The sequence below is a fragment of the Osmia lignaria genome, chromosome 9 (assembly GCF_051020975.1).
Source record: "Osmia lignaria lignaria isolate PbOS001 chromosome 9, iyOsmLign1, whole genome shotgun sequence".
NCBI classification, from domain to species: domain Eukaryota; kingdom Metazoa; phylum Arthropoda; class Insecta; order Hymenoptera; family Megachilidae; genus Osmia; species Osmia lignaria.
The window spans coordinates 6,164,950-6,183,415 of NC_135040.1; the positions used below are offsets into that span (position 1 = coordinate 6,164,950).

General features: G+C 33.9%; 5 protein-coding genes across 17 annotated transcripts; 2 read left to right on the plus strand and 3 right to left on the minus strand.

The window, feature by feature from the left end:
* Window positions 1–16: 16 nt before the first annotated feature.
* dre4 (SPT16 homolog, facilitates chromatin remodeling subunit dre4) lies at window positions 17–7,362 on the plus strand. Of its 5 annotated transcripts, none has more exons than XM_034319958.2 (21): window positions 17–115; window positions 725–836; window positions 922–1,026; window positions 1,122–1,286; window positions 1,369–1,521; window positions 1,593–1,739; window positions 1,811–2,077; window positions 2,147–2,482; window positions 2,554–2,923; window positions 3,004–3,202; window positions 3,273–3,654; window positions 3,732–3,914; window positions 3,978–4,109; window positions 4,189–4,358; window positions 4,435–4,618; window positions 4,695–4,773; window positions 4,843–5,011; window positions 5,084–5,176; window positions 5,281–5,346; window positions 5,411–5,548; window positions 5,625–7,088. In XM_034319958.2, the coding sequence occupies exons 2-21, from the start codon at window positions 768–770 to the stop codon at window positions 5,629–5,631; spliced, it is 3,414 nt and encodes a 1,137-aa protein (XP_034175849.1). In that variant the 5' UTR covers window positions 17–115; window positions 725–767; the 3' UTR covers window positions 5,632–7,088. The 5 variants fall into 5 exon arrangements, 3 of the variants coding, with proteins under 3 accessions (XP_034175849.1, XP_034176022.1, XP_034175937.1); XR_004580908.2 differs by lacking the exon at window positions 17–115 and adding an exon at window positions 7,314–7,362 and having other exon boundaries at window positions 490–836; window positions 5,625–5,716; XR_013062696.1 differs by lacking the exon at window positions 17–115 and having other exon boundaries at window positions 490–836; window positions 5,625–5,716; window positions 6,139–7,088.
* A 6-nt stretch (window positions 7,363–7,368) lies between these two features.
* LOC117602760 (uncharacterized) lies at window positions 7,369–8,975 on the minus strand. 2 transcript variants are annotated; one of them, XM_034321213.2, is made up of 2 exons: window positions 8,102–8,975; window positions 7,369–7,659 (listed from the first exon to the last, which is right to left on the minus strand). In XM_034321213.2, exon 2 carries the CDS (start codon window positions 7,657–7,659, stop codon window positions 7,369–7,371), a length of 291 nt encoding a protein of 96 aa, XP_034177104.2. In that variant the 5' UTR covers window positions 8,102–8,975. The 2 variants fall into 2 exon arrangements, with proteins under 2 accessions (XP_034177104.2, XP_076546155.1); XM_076690040.1 differs by lacking the exon at window positions 8,102–8,975 and adding an exon at window positions 7,733–8,094.
* Window positions 8,976–9,127: 152 nt separating this feature from the next.
* On the minus strand, window positions 9,128–12,577 carry LOC117602580 (lanC-like protein 2). Of its 8 annotated transcripts, none has more exons than XM_076690034.1 (11): window positions 12,236–12,250; window positions 11,269–11,413; window positions 10,984–11,160; window positions 10,740–10,919; window positions 10,507–10,658; window positions 10,295–10,442; window positions 10,078–10,218; window positions 9,829–10,011; window positions 9,607–9,753; window positions 9,431–9,533; window positions 9,128–9,357 (listed from the first exon to the last, which is right to left on the minus strand). In XM_076690034.1, the coding sequence occupies exons 3-11, from the start codon at window positions 11,068–11,070 to the stop codon at window positions 9,281–9,283; spliced, it is 1,218 nt and encodes a 405-aa protein (XP_076546149.1). In that variant the 5' UTR covers window positions 11,071–11,160; window positions 11,269–11,413; window positions 12,236–12,250; the 3' UTR covers window positions 9,128–9,280. The 8 variants fall into 8 exon arrangements, with proteins under 8 accessions (XP_076546149.1, XP_076546150.1, XP_076546148.1 ...); XM_076690035.1 differs by lacking the exon at window positions 12,236–12,250 and adding an exon at window positions 11,800–11,919 and having other exon boundaries at window positions 11,293–11,413; XM_076690033.1 differs by lacking the exon at window positions 12,236–12,250 and adding an exon at window positions 11,800–11,919.
* Window positions 12,578–12,757: 180 nt separating this feature from the next.
* On the plus strand, window positions 12,758–17,498 carry eIF3i (eukaryotic translation initiation factor 3 subunit I). The gene is made up of 5 exons (XM_034332323.2): window positions 12,758–12,922; window positions 13,245–13,491; window positions 13,591–13,871; window positions 13,949–14,149; window positions 14,224–17,498. The coding sequence occupies exons 1-5, from the start codon at window positions 12,920–12,922 to the stop codon at window positions 14,470–14,472; spliced, it is 981 nt and encodes a 326-aa protein (XP_034188214.1). The 5' UTR covers window positions 12,758–12,919; the 3' UTR covers window positions 14,473–17,498.
* Window positions 14,744–18,385, minus strand: Parp1 (Poly-(ADP-ribose) polymerase). The gene is made up of 5 exons (XM_034332191.2): window positions 18,171–18,385; window positions 17,688–17,829; window positions 17,072–17,613; window positions 16,782–16,987; window positions 14,744–16,706 (listed from the first exon to the last, which is right to left on the minus strand). The coding sequence occupies exons 1-5, from the start codon at window positions 18,282–18,284 to the stop codon at window positions 14,744–14,746; spliced, it is 2,967 nt and encodes a 988-aa protein (XP_034188082.2). The 5' UTR covers window positions 18,285–18,385.
* Window positions 18,386–18,466: the final 81 nt, after the last annotated feature.

Here is an 18,466-nt window from a genome sequence, read left to right on the forward strand (position 1 = left end):
CTTCCACATACTATAGTAACGATGTTCGTTATTTATGGATTGTACATAATATAATGCAACAGTTCATAACGTAATTACGCTTCCTAACTTGGTATATTTTACAAATAACTTGCTGGTAATTAAGGTTGAAATATTTTGAAAATTGTGCATGTTATAATTGCTGTGTTTTACAAGAAAAGGCTAATTTTGTAGATTATAATTGTTAAAATATCAGATACAATTTGAAATTCTTATTACGGTAATCGAACAGTTTCGGTAATAGCGTTGAACGTGTAGGAAGTTGAAAAAACTTAAAATCATTTCGTGACTGCTACTTATTGCGTAACTTGAGGTGTTGATCTTCTGCAACAATGTAGAATAGTAAAGTTAATTTATGAAATTTTTATTAATCGTTAGCGTGCACTGTATTGTTAAAGTTATTTTTGCATTTGTTCACTGGGAGCGCTGCTGCATTTTCTTTCACGAGCGAATAGCTCACGATGCATCAAAACTATTCCCGCCGCGTGGCCTGTAGTTTGTGGATTGTAGTTGCGGTTTGGTTATAAATCCCGCCATTTCCGTATTAACTCGACGGAATTTTGATAGTATTACTTGTTTTGTAAGGAATATCAAGGAAAATGTGATAACCTCACGTTTTTTCAATTATCTGAATGTTTAGTTCGTTATCGTTTATGCCGAAAGGATTTGTTATATTTTTATGTTGAGTTGATTTCGCATTTCGCAGCCGCGTGTTGTGCTACGCTGAAACAAATTGAAAACAAGCAGCTATGGCAAACGTATCCGTTGACAAAGAAACGTTCTTTCGACGTATGAAACGGCTCTATTCCGCGTGGAAAGTAAGAAATCCACGATTATTTTATTTTGATGTTAGCGGTAACCGTTATTGTTCGATATATGAAAATAATGCTTTTTGTTTAACAGGATGGAGAAGTCGGTACAGATGACAGTTTTAGTAAAATGGATTGTCTCGTTTCTGCAGTGGGCACAGACGAGGATATCGTTTACAGCAAATCAACGGCGTTACAAGTATATTATTTTAAAACCTTCTGATTTTACAGTCTAGTCTTTATGCGCTTAAAAATAATTAAATCATTTCTATCTTAATTTCTGCTTTGTTTTAGACTTGGCTCCTTAGTTACGAACTTACAGACACTATAATGATCTTAGCAGAAGAGTCTATTTGCTTCTTAGCTAGCAAGAAAAAAATTGAATTTCTAAGGAAACTTGAAAATCAGAAAGCAGAAGAGACTGGTGTACCCCCTGTGAAACTGCTTGTAAGAGATAGAGTAAGTATTTTATGTGATTCATGCTTTGTTCAACCACTCAAGATTTTGATCTTACATAATGTATTGTAATCTTTTATTTTAGAATGACGAGGATAAAGCTAATTTTGCTAAACTTATTGAGACTATAAAACAAAGTAAAAAGGGTAAAACATTGGGTGTTTTTTCAAAAGAAAATTATCCAGGTGCCTTTATGGATGCATGGAGAGCTGCTTTGAAATCAGAATCTTTTGATACGGTATGATGTCATTTCTTATAATAATATAATGTGAGAATCGTTATCATAATGCTTACTATATACATTACTAGGTTGATGTTAGTGCTGCAGCTGCATATGTAATGTGTCCTAAAGAGGATGCTGAGATTCTTACAATAAAAAAGGCATGTCTGGTGTCTGTAGATGTTTTCACAAAGTACCTTAAAGATCAGATCATGGAAATAATTGATTCTGATAAGGTATGTGAATTATTTTCATTTAAAACTATGCGTGTGTCATTGATTTTGATGTATGACTATTTTTATTTCAGAAAGTTAAGCATTCAAAGCTTGCAGAAGGCGTAGACGCGGCTATAACGAATAAGAAATATGTAACCGGTGTCGATGTTACCCAAGTAGATATGTGTTATCCTGCGATAATACAGAGCGGTGGAAATTACTCACTAAAATTCAGTGTTGTTAGTGATAAAAATACTTTGCATTTCGGTGTCATTGTATGTTCTCTCGGAGCACGTTACAAATCTTATTGTTCTAACATAGTTCGGACGTTATTAGTAAATCCCACTAAGCAGATCGAGGTAACTTGGAAATTTTATATATAATCGTAACTGTATACTTACCGTAATAATACACGTTAATTGTCACAGGATAATTATAACTTCCTTTTACAATTGGAAGAGGAGATTCTAAAGAAACTGATAGCTGGAGTAAAAATCAGCGAAGTATATGAAACAGGTGTGAAATATGTAAAGGATGAGAAACCAGAAATGCTAGATCATTTAACCAAAAATTTCGGATTTGCTATGGGTATTGAATTTAGAGAGAGTTCGTTACTTATTGGTCCAAAAACTCATGCGGTAATAAAGAAAGGCATGGTGTTCAATGTAAATGTTGGATTGGCAAATCTTTCAAATCCAGATGCTACTGAGAAGGAAGGAAAAGTCTATGCTCTTTTTATTGGCGATACTGTTATGGTTAATGAGGTAAAACTACTAGAATATTCCTGTTATTGTAAATTGAAAACTGAATGTTACAATAAAATTATTTATCTTAGGGACAACCTGCGGTAAACTTGACACCATCGAAGAAAAAGCTGAAAAATGTTGGGATATTTGTTAAAGACGAAGAAGAAGAGGAAGAGGAGGGCAGTGGAAAAGAAAATGAACCTAAGCCGGAAATTCTGGGCCGCGGTAAAAGAACAGCGGTGATAGAATCGAAATTAAGAACAGAACATAGCTCGGAAGAGAAAAGGAAACAGCATCAGAAAGAACTTGCACAACAATTGAACGAAGTTGCGAAAGCTCGATTGGCTCAGCAATCCGGTGGCAAGGAACAAGAAAAGATACGAAAATCAACGATATCGTATAAAAGCCTTAGTCACATGCCACGGGAACCGGAAGTAAAAGAGCTTAAATTATATGTGGGTAAGTTACAATAAAGTAGCTTTTATTACACAAATGTAACAAGCGAACAGAATATTAAGCATTTTGTTTTATATTTTCAGACAAAAAATATGAAACTGTAATTCTACCCATTTTTGGTATCCCTGTACCATTCCACATATCCACAATCAAGAACATTTCTCAGTCTGTAGAAGGAGATTATACGTATCTCAGAATAAATTTTTTTCATCCTGGTGCGACAATGGGTCGCAACGAAGGTGGATCTTATCCTCAGCCTGATGCCACCTTCGTTAAAGAAGTGTCAGTATATTTCACACTTATCTATTGTTCAAGCACAAACATGCGCAACAATAATTTATGCTGTTTACAGAACATATCGAAGTACAAACACAAAAGAACCCGGTGAAATTTCAGCGCCATCATCCAATCTGAACACAGCCTTTAGACTGATAAAAGAAGTCCAAAAGAAATTCAAAAACAGGGAAGCAGAAGAAAGAGAAAAAGAGGATCTCGTGAAACAAGACACTTTAATATTGTCACAAAATAAGGGTAACCCGAAATTGAAAGACTTGTACATTCGACCAAACATTGTCTCAAAAAGAATGACTGGGGGTTTAGAAGCGCATGTAAACGGTTTTCGTTACACTTCTGTCAGAGGAGACAAAGTTGATATTCTTTACAATAATATTAAGAATGCCTTTTTCCAACCATGTGATGGTGAAATGATCATATTGCTTCATTTTCATTTAAAGGTACTTGTCTTCTTGACGTCGGAATAAAAATTATTCTAGTTACTATTAATAACCATGTTACTTATTAACATTTTTAGCATGCAATAATGTTTGGTAAAAAGAAACACGTGGATGTACAATTTTATACCGAGGTCGGTGAAATTACAACAGATTTAGGGAAACATCAACACATGCACGATCGTGATGATCTTGCCGCGGAACAATCAGAACGAGAACTTAGGCACAAATTAAAAACTGCGTTTAAAAGTTTTTGTGAGAAGGTAATATTAAATTATAGATGTTTTATTTCAAACAACGAAGAGAAATGATAAATGCTGGTTTAGGTTGAAAGTATGACGAAGCAAGAAATTGAATTCGACACACCGTTTAGAGAACTAGGATTCCCTGGCGCCCCATTCCGAAGTACTGTTCTTTTGCAACCAACCAGTGGTTGTTTGGTTAATCTCACAGAATGGGTAAGTTCTGTCAGCTATTAATATCAATTAGATTAATTGAAAATTTAATAGAAATAACATACTTGTATTTATATTTTAGCCTCCGTTTGTTATTACTTTAGAGGATGTTGAACTTGTTCATTTCGAAAGAGTGCAATTTCACCTGAAGAATTTTGATATGATTTTTGTTTTCAAAGATTATCATAGAAAAGTTGCCATATTAAATGCTATCCCTATGAACATGCTGGATCATGTAAAGGAATGGTTGAAGTAAGTTTCATTAAACATTATTCTTCATTAAACGAATTCTAATGAAATAAAATTTAAACGTGTAATTTTTGGTTAGTTCATGCGACATTAGATACACAGAGGGTGTACAATCTTTGAATTGGACAAAGATCATGAAAACGATCACAGATGATCCTGAAGGTTTCTTTGACAATGGTGGTTGGACCTTCTTGGATCCAGAAAGTGATGCAGAAAATGAAGATCTGGAAGATGAAGAAGAAGAAGAGGATGATGCTTACGAGGTTTAAAATTTACTTCAATAATTATACAAAAACTTATGAAAGCAACAATGTTTATATTGTTTGCCTATTTATCTAGCCAACTGATTTGGACAGCGAAGAAGAATCCGACGATGACTCTGAATACTCTGAAGCTTCGGAAGACTCTGATAGCGAAGGTACTTTTCGAATTACAAAATATAATTTTGTTTATTTAATGGCCCTTACTTGATCTATTCGTGTGTCAGAAGAAGAACTAGGTAGCTCTGAAGAATCAGGTAAAGACTGGTCAGACTTGGAACGAGAAGCAGCTGAAGAAGATAAAGAAAGAGGGGAAGATGGATTCCGCGATGATTATAATTCTAGCAAGAAAAAGAAATCAAGTCGAAAACACTCACCTTCACCTTCAAAGGATAGGTATATTATTCAACTTCCTGTTTCCTTTCTCCGTTTTTCGATTGCCTTTAATTTCCACGGTATTTTTTGCAGGCATAATTCAAAACACAAAAGTTCTTCCAGTTCGAAAAGTAAAAGTTCGTCCAGTAGCAAAGATAAAAAATCATCGTCATCCGATAAGCACAGGTAACAAAACTACGTATTTACCTAAATTGCGTTCTCAAAGTTTAGACACAAAGGACATAATTTTGTTGTGAAATTGTGTTAAGTCTATTCTTTAATAATTAAAGATCGGATCGATCGCGGAGCGGGAGATCACACAAGAAAGTATCTCCTTCTACGTCATCCAAACACAGGTGATTAATATAAGTTTATATATATTCGACGACGTTTTATGTAACTTCATTTTTTTCTGTTTAGTCCTAAGAAGAGTGATAGACACGACAAACATGATAAACGCGACAAACATAAATCGTCCAGCCATTCTTCATCTAACAGTAAAAAACGATCTCGCGAAGAGAGTTCAGAAAGAAACGACAGAGGATCAAAGAAATCTAAGTATGTATGAATACACCTTATTAGATATAATGTAACGTAATAGAATTATTAGTTCACGTTGCTTTTATGTTTCCAGAAAATGAGAACAATTATCCAAATATGAGAGATAAAAGCACACCTGAAAACACGAACATCATGTTGGTTCTACATTAAGCTTTCTTACTTGTGGTACGTCAACTAAGTTATAAGAATAGTACATTTTCTTGCATTGATTCGTTTAAACTGCTCAGCAAACGATTTGTTGATATTATTTTAAAGTTCGATAAAGTACTCCAAGGTATAAAATGCTTGGAGGTGCAGTGATAGCGGTACAGTGTATATGAACATTTACGGGTAATGTATTCGTACGAACGTTTGCGATACATTTTTTATCAATTGTACATAAAACTCTCTTCTAAGTAATCAAGTATCGATTTTTTATTTGTATAACATATAGTTACTAACACGTATCATTTCATTCCATTGTTCGTTTGCTAGTGGTAATAATACATTTGTATTAACTTGAGTTAATAAATTGAAGTATATTAACAACGCGAAACAATATTTATTGTACAGACAGTGAATATAACGTTATTTCGTGATTATTACAGACAAAATGAGGAAAACCTATAATAGGTATACTATAATAATTGTAATACGCTCTCAATGCAAGACAATGCACTAGTGATAACTATCGTTAAATAAGATAACCAGACACGATAGAGATTAATTTACTAAGCGGAGAAAGCTGAAATGGATCAAAAACCTTTGATAATTTTGTTCGCATAGTTTTGAAATTTGTACCTTGGTAAACGAAATAAATACTTTTTAAGTTATTTATCATTAATTGTATAAATATCGTTCACTTACTCTAGTGAAGTAATCACAATTTAGCATGTAGCGTACGATTACGTTTTTTAATTATATAACGTCATTAAATAACAATCAGTTTTGTTCTCGAGATTCAAATATTCATTCATCCTTGAGATCTTACGTAATTTTTTTTCCTGTTAAGTTTCAAAGAAGAGAAACAAGAATATCGATAGGTCTACGTGAAAGTGAAAGCAAAATGAAAGTGTAACTTTACGAAATTTGTCATACCCTTGACTTACATTTTTCATTTTTTCTGCTTTTATATTGAGTAATTAACAAAGATGAAGGATACTTATCAACACTGGTATTATTTTTGGCAACGTTATATGACGATAAACGCCAAAGAAATACAGTTCCAATAAGAACGTAAATGTAGGTGAAGTGAAAGTACACTTCTGGTTAGTGGTTCTGCAGCTTTCTCCACGACATCACTAGCCACATCCATACATAATTCTAGCAGCTGACTGAGTTCAGTGTTTCACAATTTTGTGAATGACGCGATTTTCTTTTTTATAACGAAACAATGTTATTCGGAATATATGTTGTAATTCTTTTACCGGTAAGGTCAACGAAAGGCTAGTTTTAAAGTATTTAAATCATGTCATAAATTTTATAAACTTAAATAAAATGAATGATCAAGTTTTTTCAAGGAAACGTTTGAGTAACTTATACATGAATAGCGTCGTGAAGAAAGTTTTTAATATATATTTAACATTGCCATTCTCTTGACAATAATACCAATAGGACTTTCTCAAAAGTCTCACAGAAATCAGGAATATTAACATTTTTACAAGGATCATACGAATAGGGTGTGTTTTTATTCAATTTATTTAAGAAAAAGTGACAAAAACTAAGTACATCGTTATAAAAAAAAAGGTTATCACATTTTATAAATATTTGTTATAAAACTTAGGGCTAGAGAAATTTTTACAAGGAAACGATGACAATCGGGGAAGAAAGAAACGAATCTAATTTCGTCCTATCTGATCGATCTGAGTCTGAAGATTGTTCACGACTTCCGGAGGAACGTGCTCTCCCAGAATTTCAAAAAGATTGATCTTTTGATCACCAGGAATTGATTCGTATGCAGCCAGTTCTATACCCTCTTGTACCTTTTGTATTGTCGCATCTTTTGGAATAAGATAGGTATTCTGTGCTTGTTTTATAGCCTCGTTACTAAAAATTTGACCATCTTTTTGAGGAAATGTTACCGCTGATGCTATCACGGATAAAAATATTAACAGTGTACGGATTTCCATCTGAAAAGGAAACAAATACTGATTAGCTACTTTTTGTTTAACTTCTATCTTTTAATAATTGTATTATATTTACCGTCTCCTATATTGAATTGTACAAATTTTCATTGATATTCTTCATGTTAAGACTTACGAATGTGTACAAGTGCGATTTAGTAAAATATTATAATACAAATATAGTACTTAATGGAATAAGTACAAATTACAAGAACATTACTTTTTGCTAGTGACAATATACTGTAATTCAGTTTCCCATAAATGAAAGAAATAGTAGCAGTAGATGAATTAACATTTTATAATTTTGAACAGCTCATTAATTTTAATTCTTTAGAAGGTTGCTTCCACACTTTCACTATAAGATGGTAAGTGATGCCAGGTAAGTAACGTGGACGACGTACTTTCTCACCCGTTTGGTCTTAAACAGAAGTTAGAAATATTAACTTACGTTTATTCACTGTCAAAGCCGTGCGAATGTAAAGCAGTGAGAACGTTGGTCGACCGTTGATAACTAACAGAAAGATAGTATAGTTCCCAGCTGATTCCACGCAACTCGTTAACGTTCCAGGGTTAATTGGTAAAAGGAAGTAGGTCTCGCAATCGCAAAAAACCGATCTGGGATGAATGTTGCTCACGTTGGGAGTATCGTGTTTCACAATCGGTTGCCACGAAGCGAAACTAAGCGCGCGGCCGGCAGAAGCGGCTTTTATACTGGAGATGGTCACTGTGGTTGCGGTAGCACACCACTCTTGGGCAAACAGTAAAGATCCACCTTCCAATTTCTTAAAAGTTGCAGGAAGAGACGCGTGATCATCACTTTTGCTTTCGTTTGCCCGACGAACCGTTCATTCTTGGTGAACGATAAATGGTAATATTGGTTCGCAATCGATGCGGTATTACCGTAATGTCACGTTTCACGGTTCATTGAAATAACTGCAATTCATGGCTATTTATCTAGCACGAGTTTTTGCAAGTTTCTTGTGAAAAATATGATTGCCTGTTCTGTAGAGATTATACAGAGCAAGTTGCATATATTGATTATAAGCAGAGGTACTTTGGATTCAACAAAGCCGTTACACGATGTAACTCTTTTAACCATTTCTCTTTACGCTTTTACAAATACCATTGCACGACCCGCCATGAATATTAGTGACCTGTTAACCAATATGTAGTGATTGAAATAAACTCGTTTCACTTTTACCATTGTCCTCAGGCTAGTAACAGGATTCAAGTGTGTTGCTTACATAGTATTAATGCCCCAACCTTTCCATAAAATATTTTATTTTTTCAATCGTCTAACCTGCGAAATTTATCAGCAATAAATAGCAACAAATTTGCAGCGCTAAAAATTAAACGAGATTCTTGTAAATAAACTGTGTAGGTATAAAAAAGCTTGAAATATTAATCCATAAATTATACAGCAATAAATTGAAGCCAATTTAGAAATTCCTTGTATAGATTTGGAGTGGTCGCAATTTATTATGCATGTATAAACTATACATTGATTTGTGTATCATAAATATAAGACGGAAAATGAATTTATTCATCATCATAGATTCAATTCTTTGTTAATTTTATCTTAATTAAACATTAATTTACGGGTATTAATCTTTAAAATGCAATTATTTTAAATAGTATATGCTGGAAATTTTGCCAAATGTGGATGTTGTATATCGATCAAGAAATAAATAGTACCGGCAAGACCTATAATAATACATACGTATACTATTAAAAAATACTAACAGTGGGATACATATGATAACTGATAGTAAAATACCTTCAAACAATGAATATGGTCTATCAGGAATCCTAGTCTGATGTGCTTTATAATCCGTACACCACTCTGCAAACCTACAAGCCCTATATAGATGTTTCACATCCTGAAAAGCAATACCAATATTTGATTAGGACTTATTGCAATATTGTTATATTCTTTTATAAATTAAATGTAACCTTAGTCTTTTGGAAGAGGGTTAAGAATGTATATGCATTTCCAGCTGCTCCATGACATATTCCACACCCTTTTTTAAGCAAACCTCTTGCCCAAACTACTTCTCCGCATTGTAAAGCAGTATTTAAATACTGCTCATCCTGATATATCTGCTCAAATAGACATTTAATTAAATACAAACAACTTAACAAAATCGGAAACAACATCAATCAAATAGTGACCACCTCATAAGCCAAAGTAAATAACATAATCATTCCAGGCGCTCCATGGCACCAATGCACCAATTTATCAGTACGACTTCCAATAGAAGATGGACAATTTCCAGAAGGATACCGTAAACTCTGAAGAAAATCTAATGCCGGTTTTATGTCTCTTGTCAGTTGACTCTGTGTTAAATACTGCCGTGCCTACGGAATAAATGTGTTTCTGTGTAATCTATATTATTACTTAAGTAAATTACAAAAGTAAAATACCTGTAAGAGCATATATAGTATTCCACCCAAACCATGGGCACCGCCAAGGTACTCTGAATCATGCCAGGCATACATGAGAGGTGTCTTATATTTTCTTGAAGCAGAATATACATTTCCAGATTTAATTATGAGTGCAATAACCTGATATAATACTTTGTTTAATAACTAGTATTGTAACAACATTGCCTTTAATCATAGCTTTACTGCTATTGAATACCTGTTTAATAAGCTCATCTTCTATAGGAGGGGGAGATATATTTGAATTTAAAAATAGAAGACAGAATAAGTATCCAGCCCTTCCATAAAGTAATTCATCAGGCAAATCGCTACATTCATCCAGAACATAAGCAGATACTGATTTTACTCTAAAATACAAATTCATAGAATAAGTATTATATTTATAAATAAATGAAACTATGATCTATATACTTTGAAATCATATTAAGTGCTTCTTCTTTATGGCCTTGAGAATGAAGAACTACTGCACTTAAAGCTTGCGGACCCACACTACCAGTTAAGAATGTAACTTCTCTTCTTCCTCTGAATTTACTTACACATATTCTTAACCATTCTGTAGCTTGCTATAATAAAGAATGTGTAACGCATATGTAATTTCCTTAATTACATCCCTTAATTACATCAAAATAATTAATGATACGTACTTCAATATAAGCAGGTTGATTGAAGCATTTCCCATATTGATAATACATGTATGCAATCCCTGCTGTTCCAGTGTATACAGAACAATCATCATTGTACGTCCAATTATGCCTCTTTTCTTTCAATTCGTCCAATAATCTCTTTGTATGCATTCGTAGGGTTTCTTTATAATTTTCATTAACCTAACAAGCATAAATCTCATTCATCGTACATATACGTGAGTTTATAAATAATATATGTAATTACCTCATTTGTAGAAGCATTCACAATGGAATTTGCGGAAGGATTGGGATAATCTTCAAACGGATTGTTATAATGCCGGTTATCATCCATTTTGTCACAAAACAAACGTCTGAATTGTTTAATGGTGTTTAGACGTTTAGTAGATGTTTGTTCTGCCTTGATTTTATATCTGATAATTGCCTGAAACATATGTTACATATAGTACATTTATTTATATGTAAAATTACATACGATAACACTGGTTAGTATCTTTTGCAATACTAAAAAAAATAAAAATTATAAAATTACCGGCTCAGTCAGCAGAAATGTTACCTATATAGTACGCTCAGCAGTGACTACAAATGCGAAAGACTGGACATGCCTTTGTTTTCGAGGAGTCATGTTTTATGGGGTCTCAGACACCAACCCCACGGGCCCACGGACCTACATGAAGCTAGCCGAAATATACCCTTATTTTATTTTCTGCGTTCATTTAATTTGCTGTAATTATGTTCTTAACTTATTGAATAAACTCCTTAGGAGGACGAACGTGTTGATTTTATTACTTCCGTCTGCACCCTTTACATCTCTGATTCCACTATATCTCTGCATTCCTTACATCCCAGCAACCCATACATCTCAGTATTCCTAACATCTCTGCATCCCTTACATCTCTGCATTCTTTTCATCCATACATTCTTTCCGCCCCTACATTCCTTACATCGCTTCATCCCTTATATCCCTACATTCCTTACATCTCTTTATCCCTTACATCCCGACATTCCTTACATCTCTTCATCCCTTACATTCCTGCCTTCTTTATATCCCAACATCCCTTACATGCCTGTATCCTTTACATTCTTGTACCACTTATATTCCTGCATTCCATACATCCTAGTACCTCCCTGAAATTGAGTTGAAATTTTTGCGGCTATAAGGCCTGTGATTTTATACAGATTTAGTTCCTTTCTTCGCCACCAGAGGGCGCTGATTCGACCTCGACATTTTAGTTCACATTTTTGCCGCCAGGGGGCCAGAAATGAAGCCAGATTTAATTCCCTTTTTCGTCGCCAGAGGGCGCTGATTCGACATTGAAATTTTAGTTCACATTTTTGCCGACAGAGGGCCAGAAATCGAGCGTGACTTAGTTCCTTTTTTCGCCGCCGGAAGGCGCTGACTTAACATCGAAATTTTAGTTCACATTTTTGTCGCCAGGGGGCGCTATTTTTTTTTTTTTTCGAGAATTCCGCGAAAATTTCGAAAAAACTTTACTTACCTTTACTCGTAGCAGTCTTTATAATATATTTATTATAAGGGATGCAGAGATGTAAGGAATGTAGGGATGAAAAGAATGTAGGGATGAAAAGAGTGTAGGGATGAAAAGAAAGTAGGGATGGAAAGGATGTAGGGATTTAAGGGATGAAGAGATGTAAGGAATGTAGGGATGAAAAGAATGCAGGGATGTAAGGGATGCAGAGATATAACGGAATTCCGTAAGGGTCCGATGCTGTGGCCCCAGTCTCCACTGCACGCGGTCGAGGAGTGCCGGCATCGGGCGTGGCCCCCGATGTCGACGGAGTTTGGCACATGGTGGAGGGTCAAAGGACCCTCCCTTCCGCCCTAGTGCAGGGCACCGTGGTGGTTTTAGTGGGTAAAAATCCCACACTATCTCCGGCCCCTCCCCAGGCGGGCTGAAGGTAGCCCACGGCGTCCAACACTGGCGCTGTGTCTAGGGATGTCTGGGACCCCAAAATCATGTTTCCTGGCAAACAAAGGCTTATCCAGTCTTCTACTATCTGCAGTCACTGGCGATACGACACAAAATACAGAAATTTGCAGGACATGGTGCTTCTTACCACCTCTTACCTCGTTTGTGGTTTTACATTGAGAGCTTTTGTAATTTAGTAAAGTGTTTGCTGATATTTGGACCATTTTACGTAGTCGTGTATTTTAAAACAAAATGGTTAGTTATTTCATACATACCAGCAATTGTACATACAATTTTTAATTAATAATTAATGATCAAAGCTACACGTTACAGGATATATTTAAACATGTGACAGCATAACGTCGATGTCATTTCTCCGTTAAAAATGCTAATTTATTAAATATACGTGAATTTTTCAAAATTTGTGCATTTTATTTTCAAAATATTGTTATGATGGAATTTAGTCCGTTCATTTTATAATAATTACAATAATTAGCGAAATTATGGTTATCTTATTACGTTTAGTTACGTGTTATAATTTCTTAAATAAAATATAATGCATATTATTTTATTGTAGAAACCCTTGATGTTACATGGGCATGAACGTGCCATAACAAAAATCAAATACAATAGAGAAGGAGACTTATTGTTTTCCTCTAGCAAAGACAAAAAGCCAAATGTTTGGTACTCTTTAAATGGAGAACGGCTTGGAAGTTTTAATGGACACAATGGTTCTGTGTGGTGTATAGATGTCAATTGGGATACAACAAGATTTTTATCCGGAAGTGGTGACAATTCATTAAGAGTTTGGGATTGTGAAACTGGTTTGTATTTTGCTGTTATTGCTTTTGTTAATCTCTAGACAAAACATGAATACATTTACTTGAATACGTAATCTTTGTTATATACCTCTATGTTTATAGGAAAAGAAATAGGTTTACTTGAGACAAACAGTTCAGTAAGGACGTGTAGTTTCAGTTACTCAGCAAACCTTGCTGTTTATTCTACTGATAAAGCTTTAGGGCATCAGTGCGAAATGTTCATCATTGATATAAGAAATGTTGATGCAAAGTTATCACAAGAAGATGCAATTTCCAGAATTGCAGTCACTGGTCCCAGAATCTCAGCTATTTTATGGGGTGCATTAGACGAAACAATTATCACTGGTCATGAAGATGGTGAAATTGCTCTTTGGGATGTGAGAGTAAGTAATGCACTTGTGCATTCAGGTATAAAATATGCACTGGATATAACTGATCAGGATGTTTCATTTGTTCGTAGACAAGAAAGAAATTGTCAAGTGTCAAAGGACACAAATCACAAATAAACGACATGCAGTTCAATAAAGATGGCACCATGTTTGTAACTGCATCGAAAGATAATACTGCCAAATTATTTGACAGTGATTCATTGATGTTACTAAAAACGTATAAAACAGAAAGGCCTGTGAATTCTGCCACAATTTCACCTGTCTATGATCACGTATGTTTTCCGTACACAGAAATGTTTATAAAACATGATTGAATGCTTGAATATTTATAATCGTATTTCTTTAGGTGGTTCTTGGAGGAGGTCAGGATGCTATGGATGTCACAACAACGTCTACTCGTCAGGGAAAATTTGATTCCCGATTTTTCCATTTAGTATTCGAAGAAGAATTTGCTCGTTTGAAAGGACATTTCGGTCCAATTAACTCTCTTGCGTTTCACCCTAATGGTCGTAGCATTTCAACGGGCGGGGAAGATGGATATGTTCGTATTAATACATTTGATCAATCGTATTTTGACTTTCATTTTGAATATTAATTTTGTCAGATAAAAGTAATAAAATGTGTATAAATCAAACGGATCATGTAAATTATTTATTTCCATGAATTTAAATATATATTTTTTATTCGTATAAAAAAGAAACAATAAATGTACTTATGAAAAAACAGTACTATCACTAATGGTACACAGATCAGAATAACAGGTAGTAGGATTATTAATAGAGATTCAAAGATATAACATAAGTTATATTGCATATGGCATACATAATCATTGTATATAATATCATAATACGATGTTGTATATAATATTATACCTTGTACTTAAAGTACATCCTCACCAAATACCGTACCTTTACTTGAGCAACATCGTATACAATAAATTCATTGTACAATAGGTCTGATTTTTTAGGAAGTTTAGCAGGTACAGCTGGTCCATATGGAACTTCGACACCATCTTCCATTTTATGAACGACTTCGGGATCGGGCTGTGTCTGGCCATGACCCCACGTTGAATGTTTACCTTGGGGTAGTTTCTCAATATAATCTGCACGATATCTTTCATACATATTACCCAATGCTACTTCAGAAAGTAACAATAATCCAGTAGGGTCTCCACTATTTGTACAACAATAATTCGCAGATTTGGTAACCATATCTGCGAAGTATATACCTTTACCAAACATATATCCGGTAACTGGAGCTTCTGGTGGAGCTATTCTTAATCCCTGAGAAAGTATACCAGCAAAGTTAGTTGTTCTAGAACCATGCCATAATAATTTTCTATTATGTAGTTTCTTGAATGGCTTATATCTACTCTCTTCTCCTTGTCTCTTAACAACAAATACGTTTTCAATCACAAGTTCATACTGCGTGTGAGTCTTTCCATGAGTATTCTTTACGTATTGATCAATAACTTTGTATTCCTCACTTTCTTTGTCTAATATTTTAATATCAGTATGTAATTGCTCGTAATGAACGTCGAGTGGATTCTTTGTTGCATCGGTCTTGGTATGCAACAGAGAATAGGCAATTTCCATTTCGAGTAACGCATCTAACATCTCACACTTCACATGAATTTCTTCGATTGTATCCAAGACTTTAGGTCCAGATACTCCAAAATTATGAGGTATTAAATTATAAAATCTATTAGACGCATCGAGTAAAAGAACGGAATCAACTGGTTTGTTTTTTAATAGTTCCTGAAGTTCTGTTAGTACCGAATAAGCTTTCTGAATTTGTTTTTTAGTTAACTTTCCAAGCGGCATTTTATCTACGTCAATTTCAAACTCTGCCATTACTTTTTTCATATGTCCTTCGTCGAAAATTAATCTTATTAAATCTTGAACTGGTTTTTCTAAATTACTCTCAATGTCAGAATCTAATAATTTTGTTGTAACTTCGTCTCCGTAATCAACGTCAACGGGATACATCTTATGAGGCACTTTAACAAAATGTTCTCTTTGAGACCAACGGTTTCCAGTTTTATCTTCGTACAAAAATTCAAACTGTGCTTTGCTATCTTCTAAGTGTAAGCTATCTAATTTGGTACCACCAATAGTTGTTCCTATCCTACCCCAACTTCTAAATAACCAGTATTTATTCTGTTTATCGTGCTTCAAAATCTGTAGCTTGTAAAAACTGTTTTTCTTTGATTGGATGTCTGTATGTACTAACGTAACAGTGTACTTATCTTTACCTTTTTGATATACGTGTGCACAATCTTGCAAACCACTATCTGGGTCAACTGTACTACCTTCCTTTATTTGTAGCTTTACTTTACCTGATGCTGATTTTTCAAAAATGCTTTTACCTTTGCTTTTTGCAGCAGACTTTTCTGCCACGACATTAATTCTATCAGATAAATTACCACCCCAACTCGAAATAGTCTTTTTCTGAATAAGTGTAATAGCAGGCATTATGTATTCTTTTGCTTCCTCAATAAAATCTTCAGTAATAACTTGAATATTAAATTTTTTAGCTTCTTCTATCTTTTTGTTCATTTTTTCTATTTCCTGTTGGTTTGATATAATAGCAGCTACATGTTCATGAATTTTTGAAGTTACATCTCCTCCCAAAAGCATAATATCTTTCTTCAAACTGTCTTTATTTCTTTCTGTACGTCCTATAATTACGAACTGCATGTGTTTTAATGGTTTCGGTTTTGCCTCAATTTTAACTCCAGAATCAACAACATCTTTTTTCACAGATGTAGATGTTGAAGGTACAGCCAGTTTTATGAGCCTTTTTCTAACTTTACACTTTAAAGATTTCCTGTTAAAATGTTTAAACAATTAGTTTTTTCTTATTATTTAGAGTTTTAAAGTAATAATCAAACAAAACACTTACAGTCCTGGGTATGGTTCTTTTAAATTTGCTGGTATAACAAACTTTTTTCTTTTAGGATCTTGTGTTACATATTCACATTTAGTCCATTCTGTTAAATTTCCAGTACATTTATATCCAATCCCAGAGGTATATGCAAGTTGCCCATTACATTTTGTGCATGGCTTTAAGGCTCCAAAATAAATTGCATCTGCCAAACGATCTATTATCTGTAAAAAAAAAAAAACATTTTCACATTATTACAAATATTATTTGTTTAAAATTATAAGCTATGTATTGCTGATGGTACATACAGCTGGTACACCTTCTGGAATTTGTTGTTCATTTTTCTCAAGCATGGCAATAAGATCAAGCTTTTTTATTGGAGATAGAATGTCTTTAATTTTAAATATTTCTTGGTTCTGTTCTTTCATTTCTTCCTCTTCTTCTGCATCTTGAGTTTCGTTTTTAACTTTCTTAATTGGTATATCATCTGATTTAATTTTTGGCAGGGCATTTTTAACTTTTGCTTGGTCTTCTTTAGAAAAATCTTTTATACCAGGAAGCACATCACCACTTTCATAAAACTCTAAACTTTCTCTTACTTTTGCAAAGCATTCAAGATGATGCCATCTATCTATACCACCATACCTTCTACCATGTTCACTTTCAAAATCTTTCTTTGATATTCTTATCTCACCTTGTACTATCCTTTCTTCGCACGCTTTGCAAGTTGATTTATTTGATTTTGCATATTGAACAAGAAAATCACCTAATGGACCAGCATTTTTTGCAGCAGCATTACCGCGTTTTTTACCTCTTCCACTTGTAGGTAATGGAAGATTAGTTGATTCCTCTAAAAGTAACTCTTTATGTAGTTGAATTATTTTATTATATAATATTGAATGCTACTTTTGTTAAAGCACAAACCAATTTTTTTTTCAATTATCTTCTGATCTTCCCATCGAATATTATCAAAATTAGCAATATCTGCAGTAATTTTTGGCCTTTGTTTCATAAAGAAACAATCTGGATGGTACCATCTTGGTATCAGTCCATCATGCATTGGACTCTGAAATTAAAATGTCATTAATAAAAGGTAAAATACTATTAATTTAAACCTATGTAATTTTCAGATAAATATTACACGGATATGAATGTTAAAAATAATTACAACAGACTGCATTGTAACTAAACATACACCGAATAATTTCTACAAAGAAACATTTTGCATATTTTATATTATCATGTTTTCTACTTTACATGCATTACTAATTGCATTACATAACAGTACAAAAACTGAACATTAATTTAAGAGCGAATACAAGTTTTAAAATGTATTGTCGTTAGCGATAATGACGCATAAACGAAATGAAACGTTGCTATTTATGGGGTATGTTGAATGATGCGTACCTGTACTACTACGGCAAGTCTTAACGAATCCTTTGCAATAGAGCTTTTGCAATTTTGACAAGATGCTCGTGCACTTTTCGCATATTCGACAGAATATGGTTGATCTGCATTCATTATTCTGTTAACGGTTTTACAATGTCAGTTGAGAGGCGTCGTACTATGATGGAAGCCGCGCAACAGCCACGAAGCACAGGACAAAATGCGTGTTACCCGCCAAACTAAATTCGTTCTTTTTTTTTCGAATAATACATATAATAATAAATTGGAACATAAGAATAACAAATCTTAAAATTATA

Excerpts from the sequence above, each read along its gene's own strand:
- eIF3i (XM_034332323.2), top strand. Across the intron at positions 13,872-13,948 it reads TTGCTCTTTGGGATGTGAGA|ACAAGAAAGAAATTGTCAAG; the intron begins GTAAGTAATGCA and ends ATTTGTTCGTAG. Across the intron at positions 14,150-14,223 it reads TTTCACCTGTCTATGATCAC|GTGGTTCTTGGAGGAGGTCA; the intron begins GTATGTTTTCCG and ends GTATTTCTTTAG.
- Parp1 (XM_034332191.2), bottom strand. The coding sequence starts at position 18,284 with ATGAATGCAGATCAACCATATTCTGTCGAATATGCGAAAAGTGCACGA. Across the intron at positions 17,614-17,687 it reads GATAATTGAAAAAAAAATTG|AGGAATCAACTAATCTTCCA; the intron begins GTTTGTGCTTTA and ends AGTTACTTTTAG. Across the intron at positions 16,988-17,071 it reads TTCCAGAAGGTGTACCAGCT|ATAATAGATCGTTTGGCAGA; the intron begins GTATGTACCATC and ends TTTTTTTTACAG.
- dre4 (XM_034319958.2), top strand. The coding sequence starts at position 768 with ATGGCAAACGTATCCGTTGACAAAGAAACGTTCTTTCGACGTATGAAA. Across the intron at positions 3,203-3,272 it reads GCCACCTTCGTTAAAGAAGT|AACATATCGAAGTACAAACA; the intron begins GTCAGTATATTT and ends TGCTGTTTACAG. Across the intron at positions 3,915-3,977 it reads TTAAAAGTTTTTGTGAGAAG|GTTGAAAGTATGACGAAGCA; the intron begins GTAATATTAAAT and ends ATGCTGGTTTAG.
- LOC117602580 (XM_034320828.2), bottom strand. The coding sequence starts at position 11,169 with ATGTTTCAGGCAATTATCAGATATAAAATCAAGGCAGAACAAACATCT. Across the intron at positions 10,443-10,506 it reads GCACTTAATATGATTTCAAA|AGTAAAATCAGTATCTGCTT; the intron begins GTATATAGATCA and ends TTTGTATTTTAG. Across the intron at positions 9,534-9,606 it reads CCCTCTTCCAAAAGACTAAG|GATGTGAAACATCTATATAG; the intron begins GTTACATTTAAT and ends ATTGCTTTTCAG.
- LOC117602760 (XM_034321213.2), bottom strand. The coding sequence starts at position 7,659 with ATGGAAATCCGTACACTGTTAATATTTTTATCCGTGATAGCATCAGCG.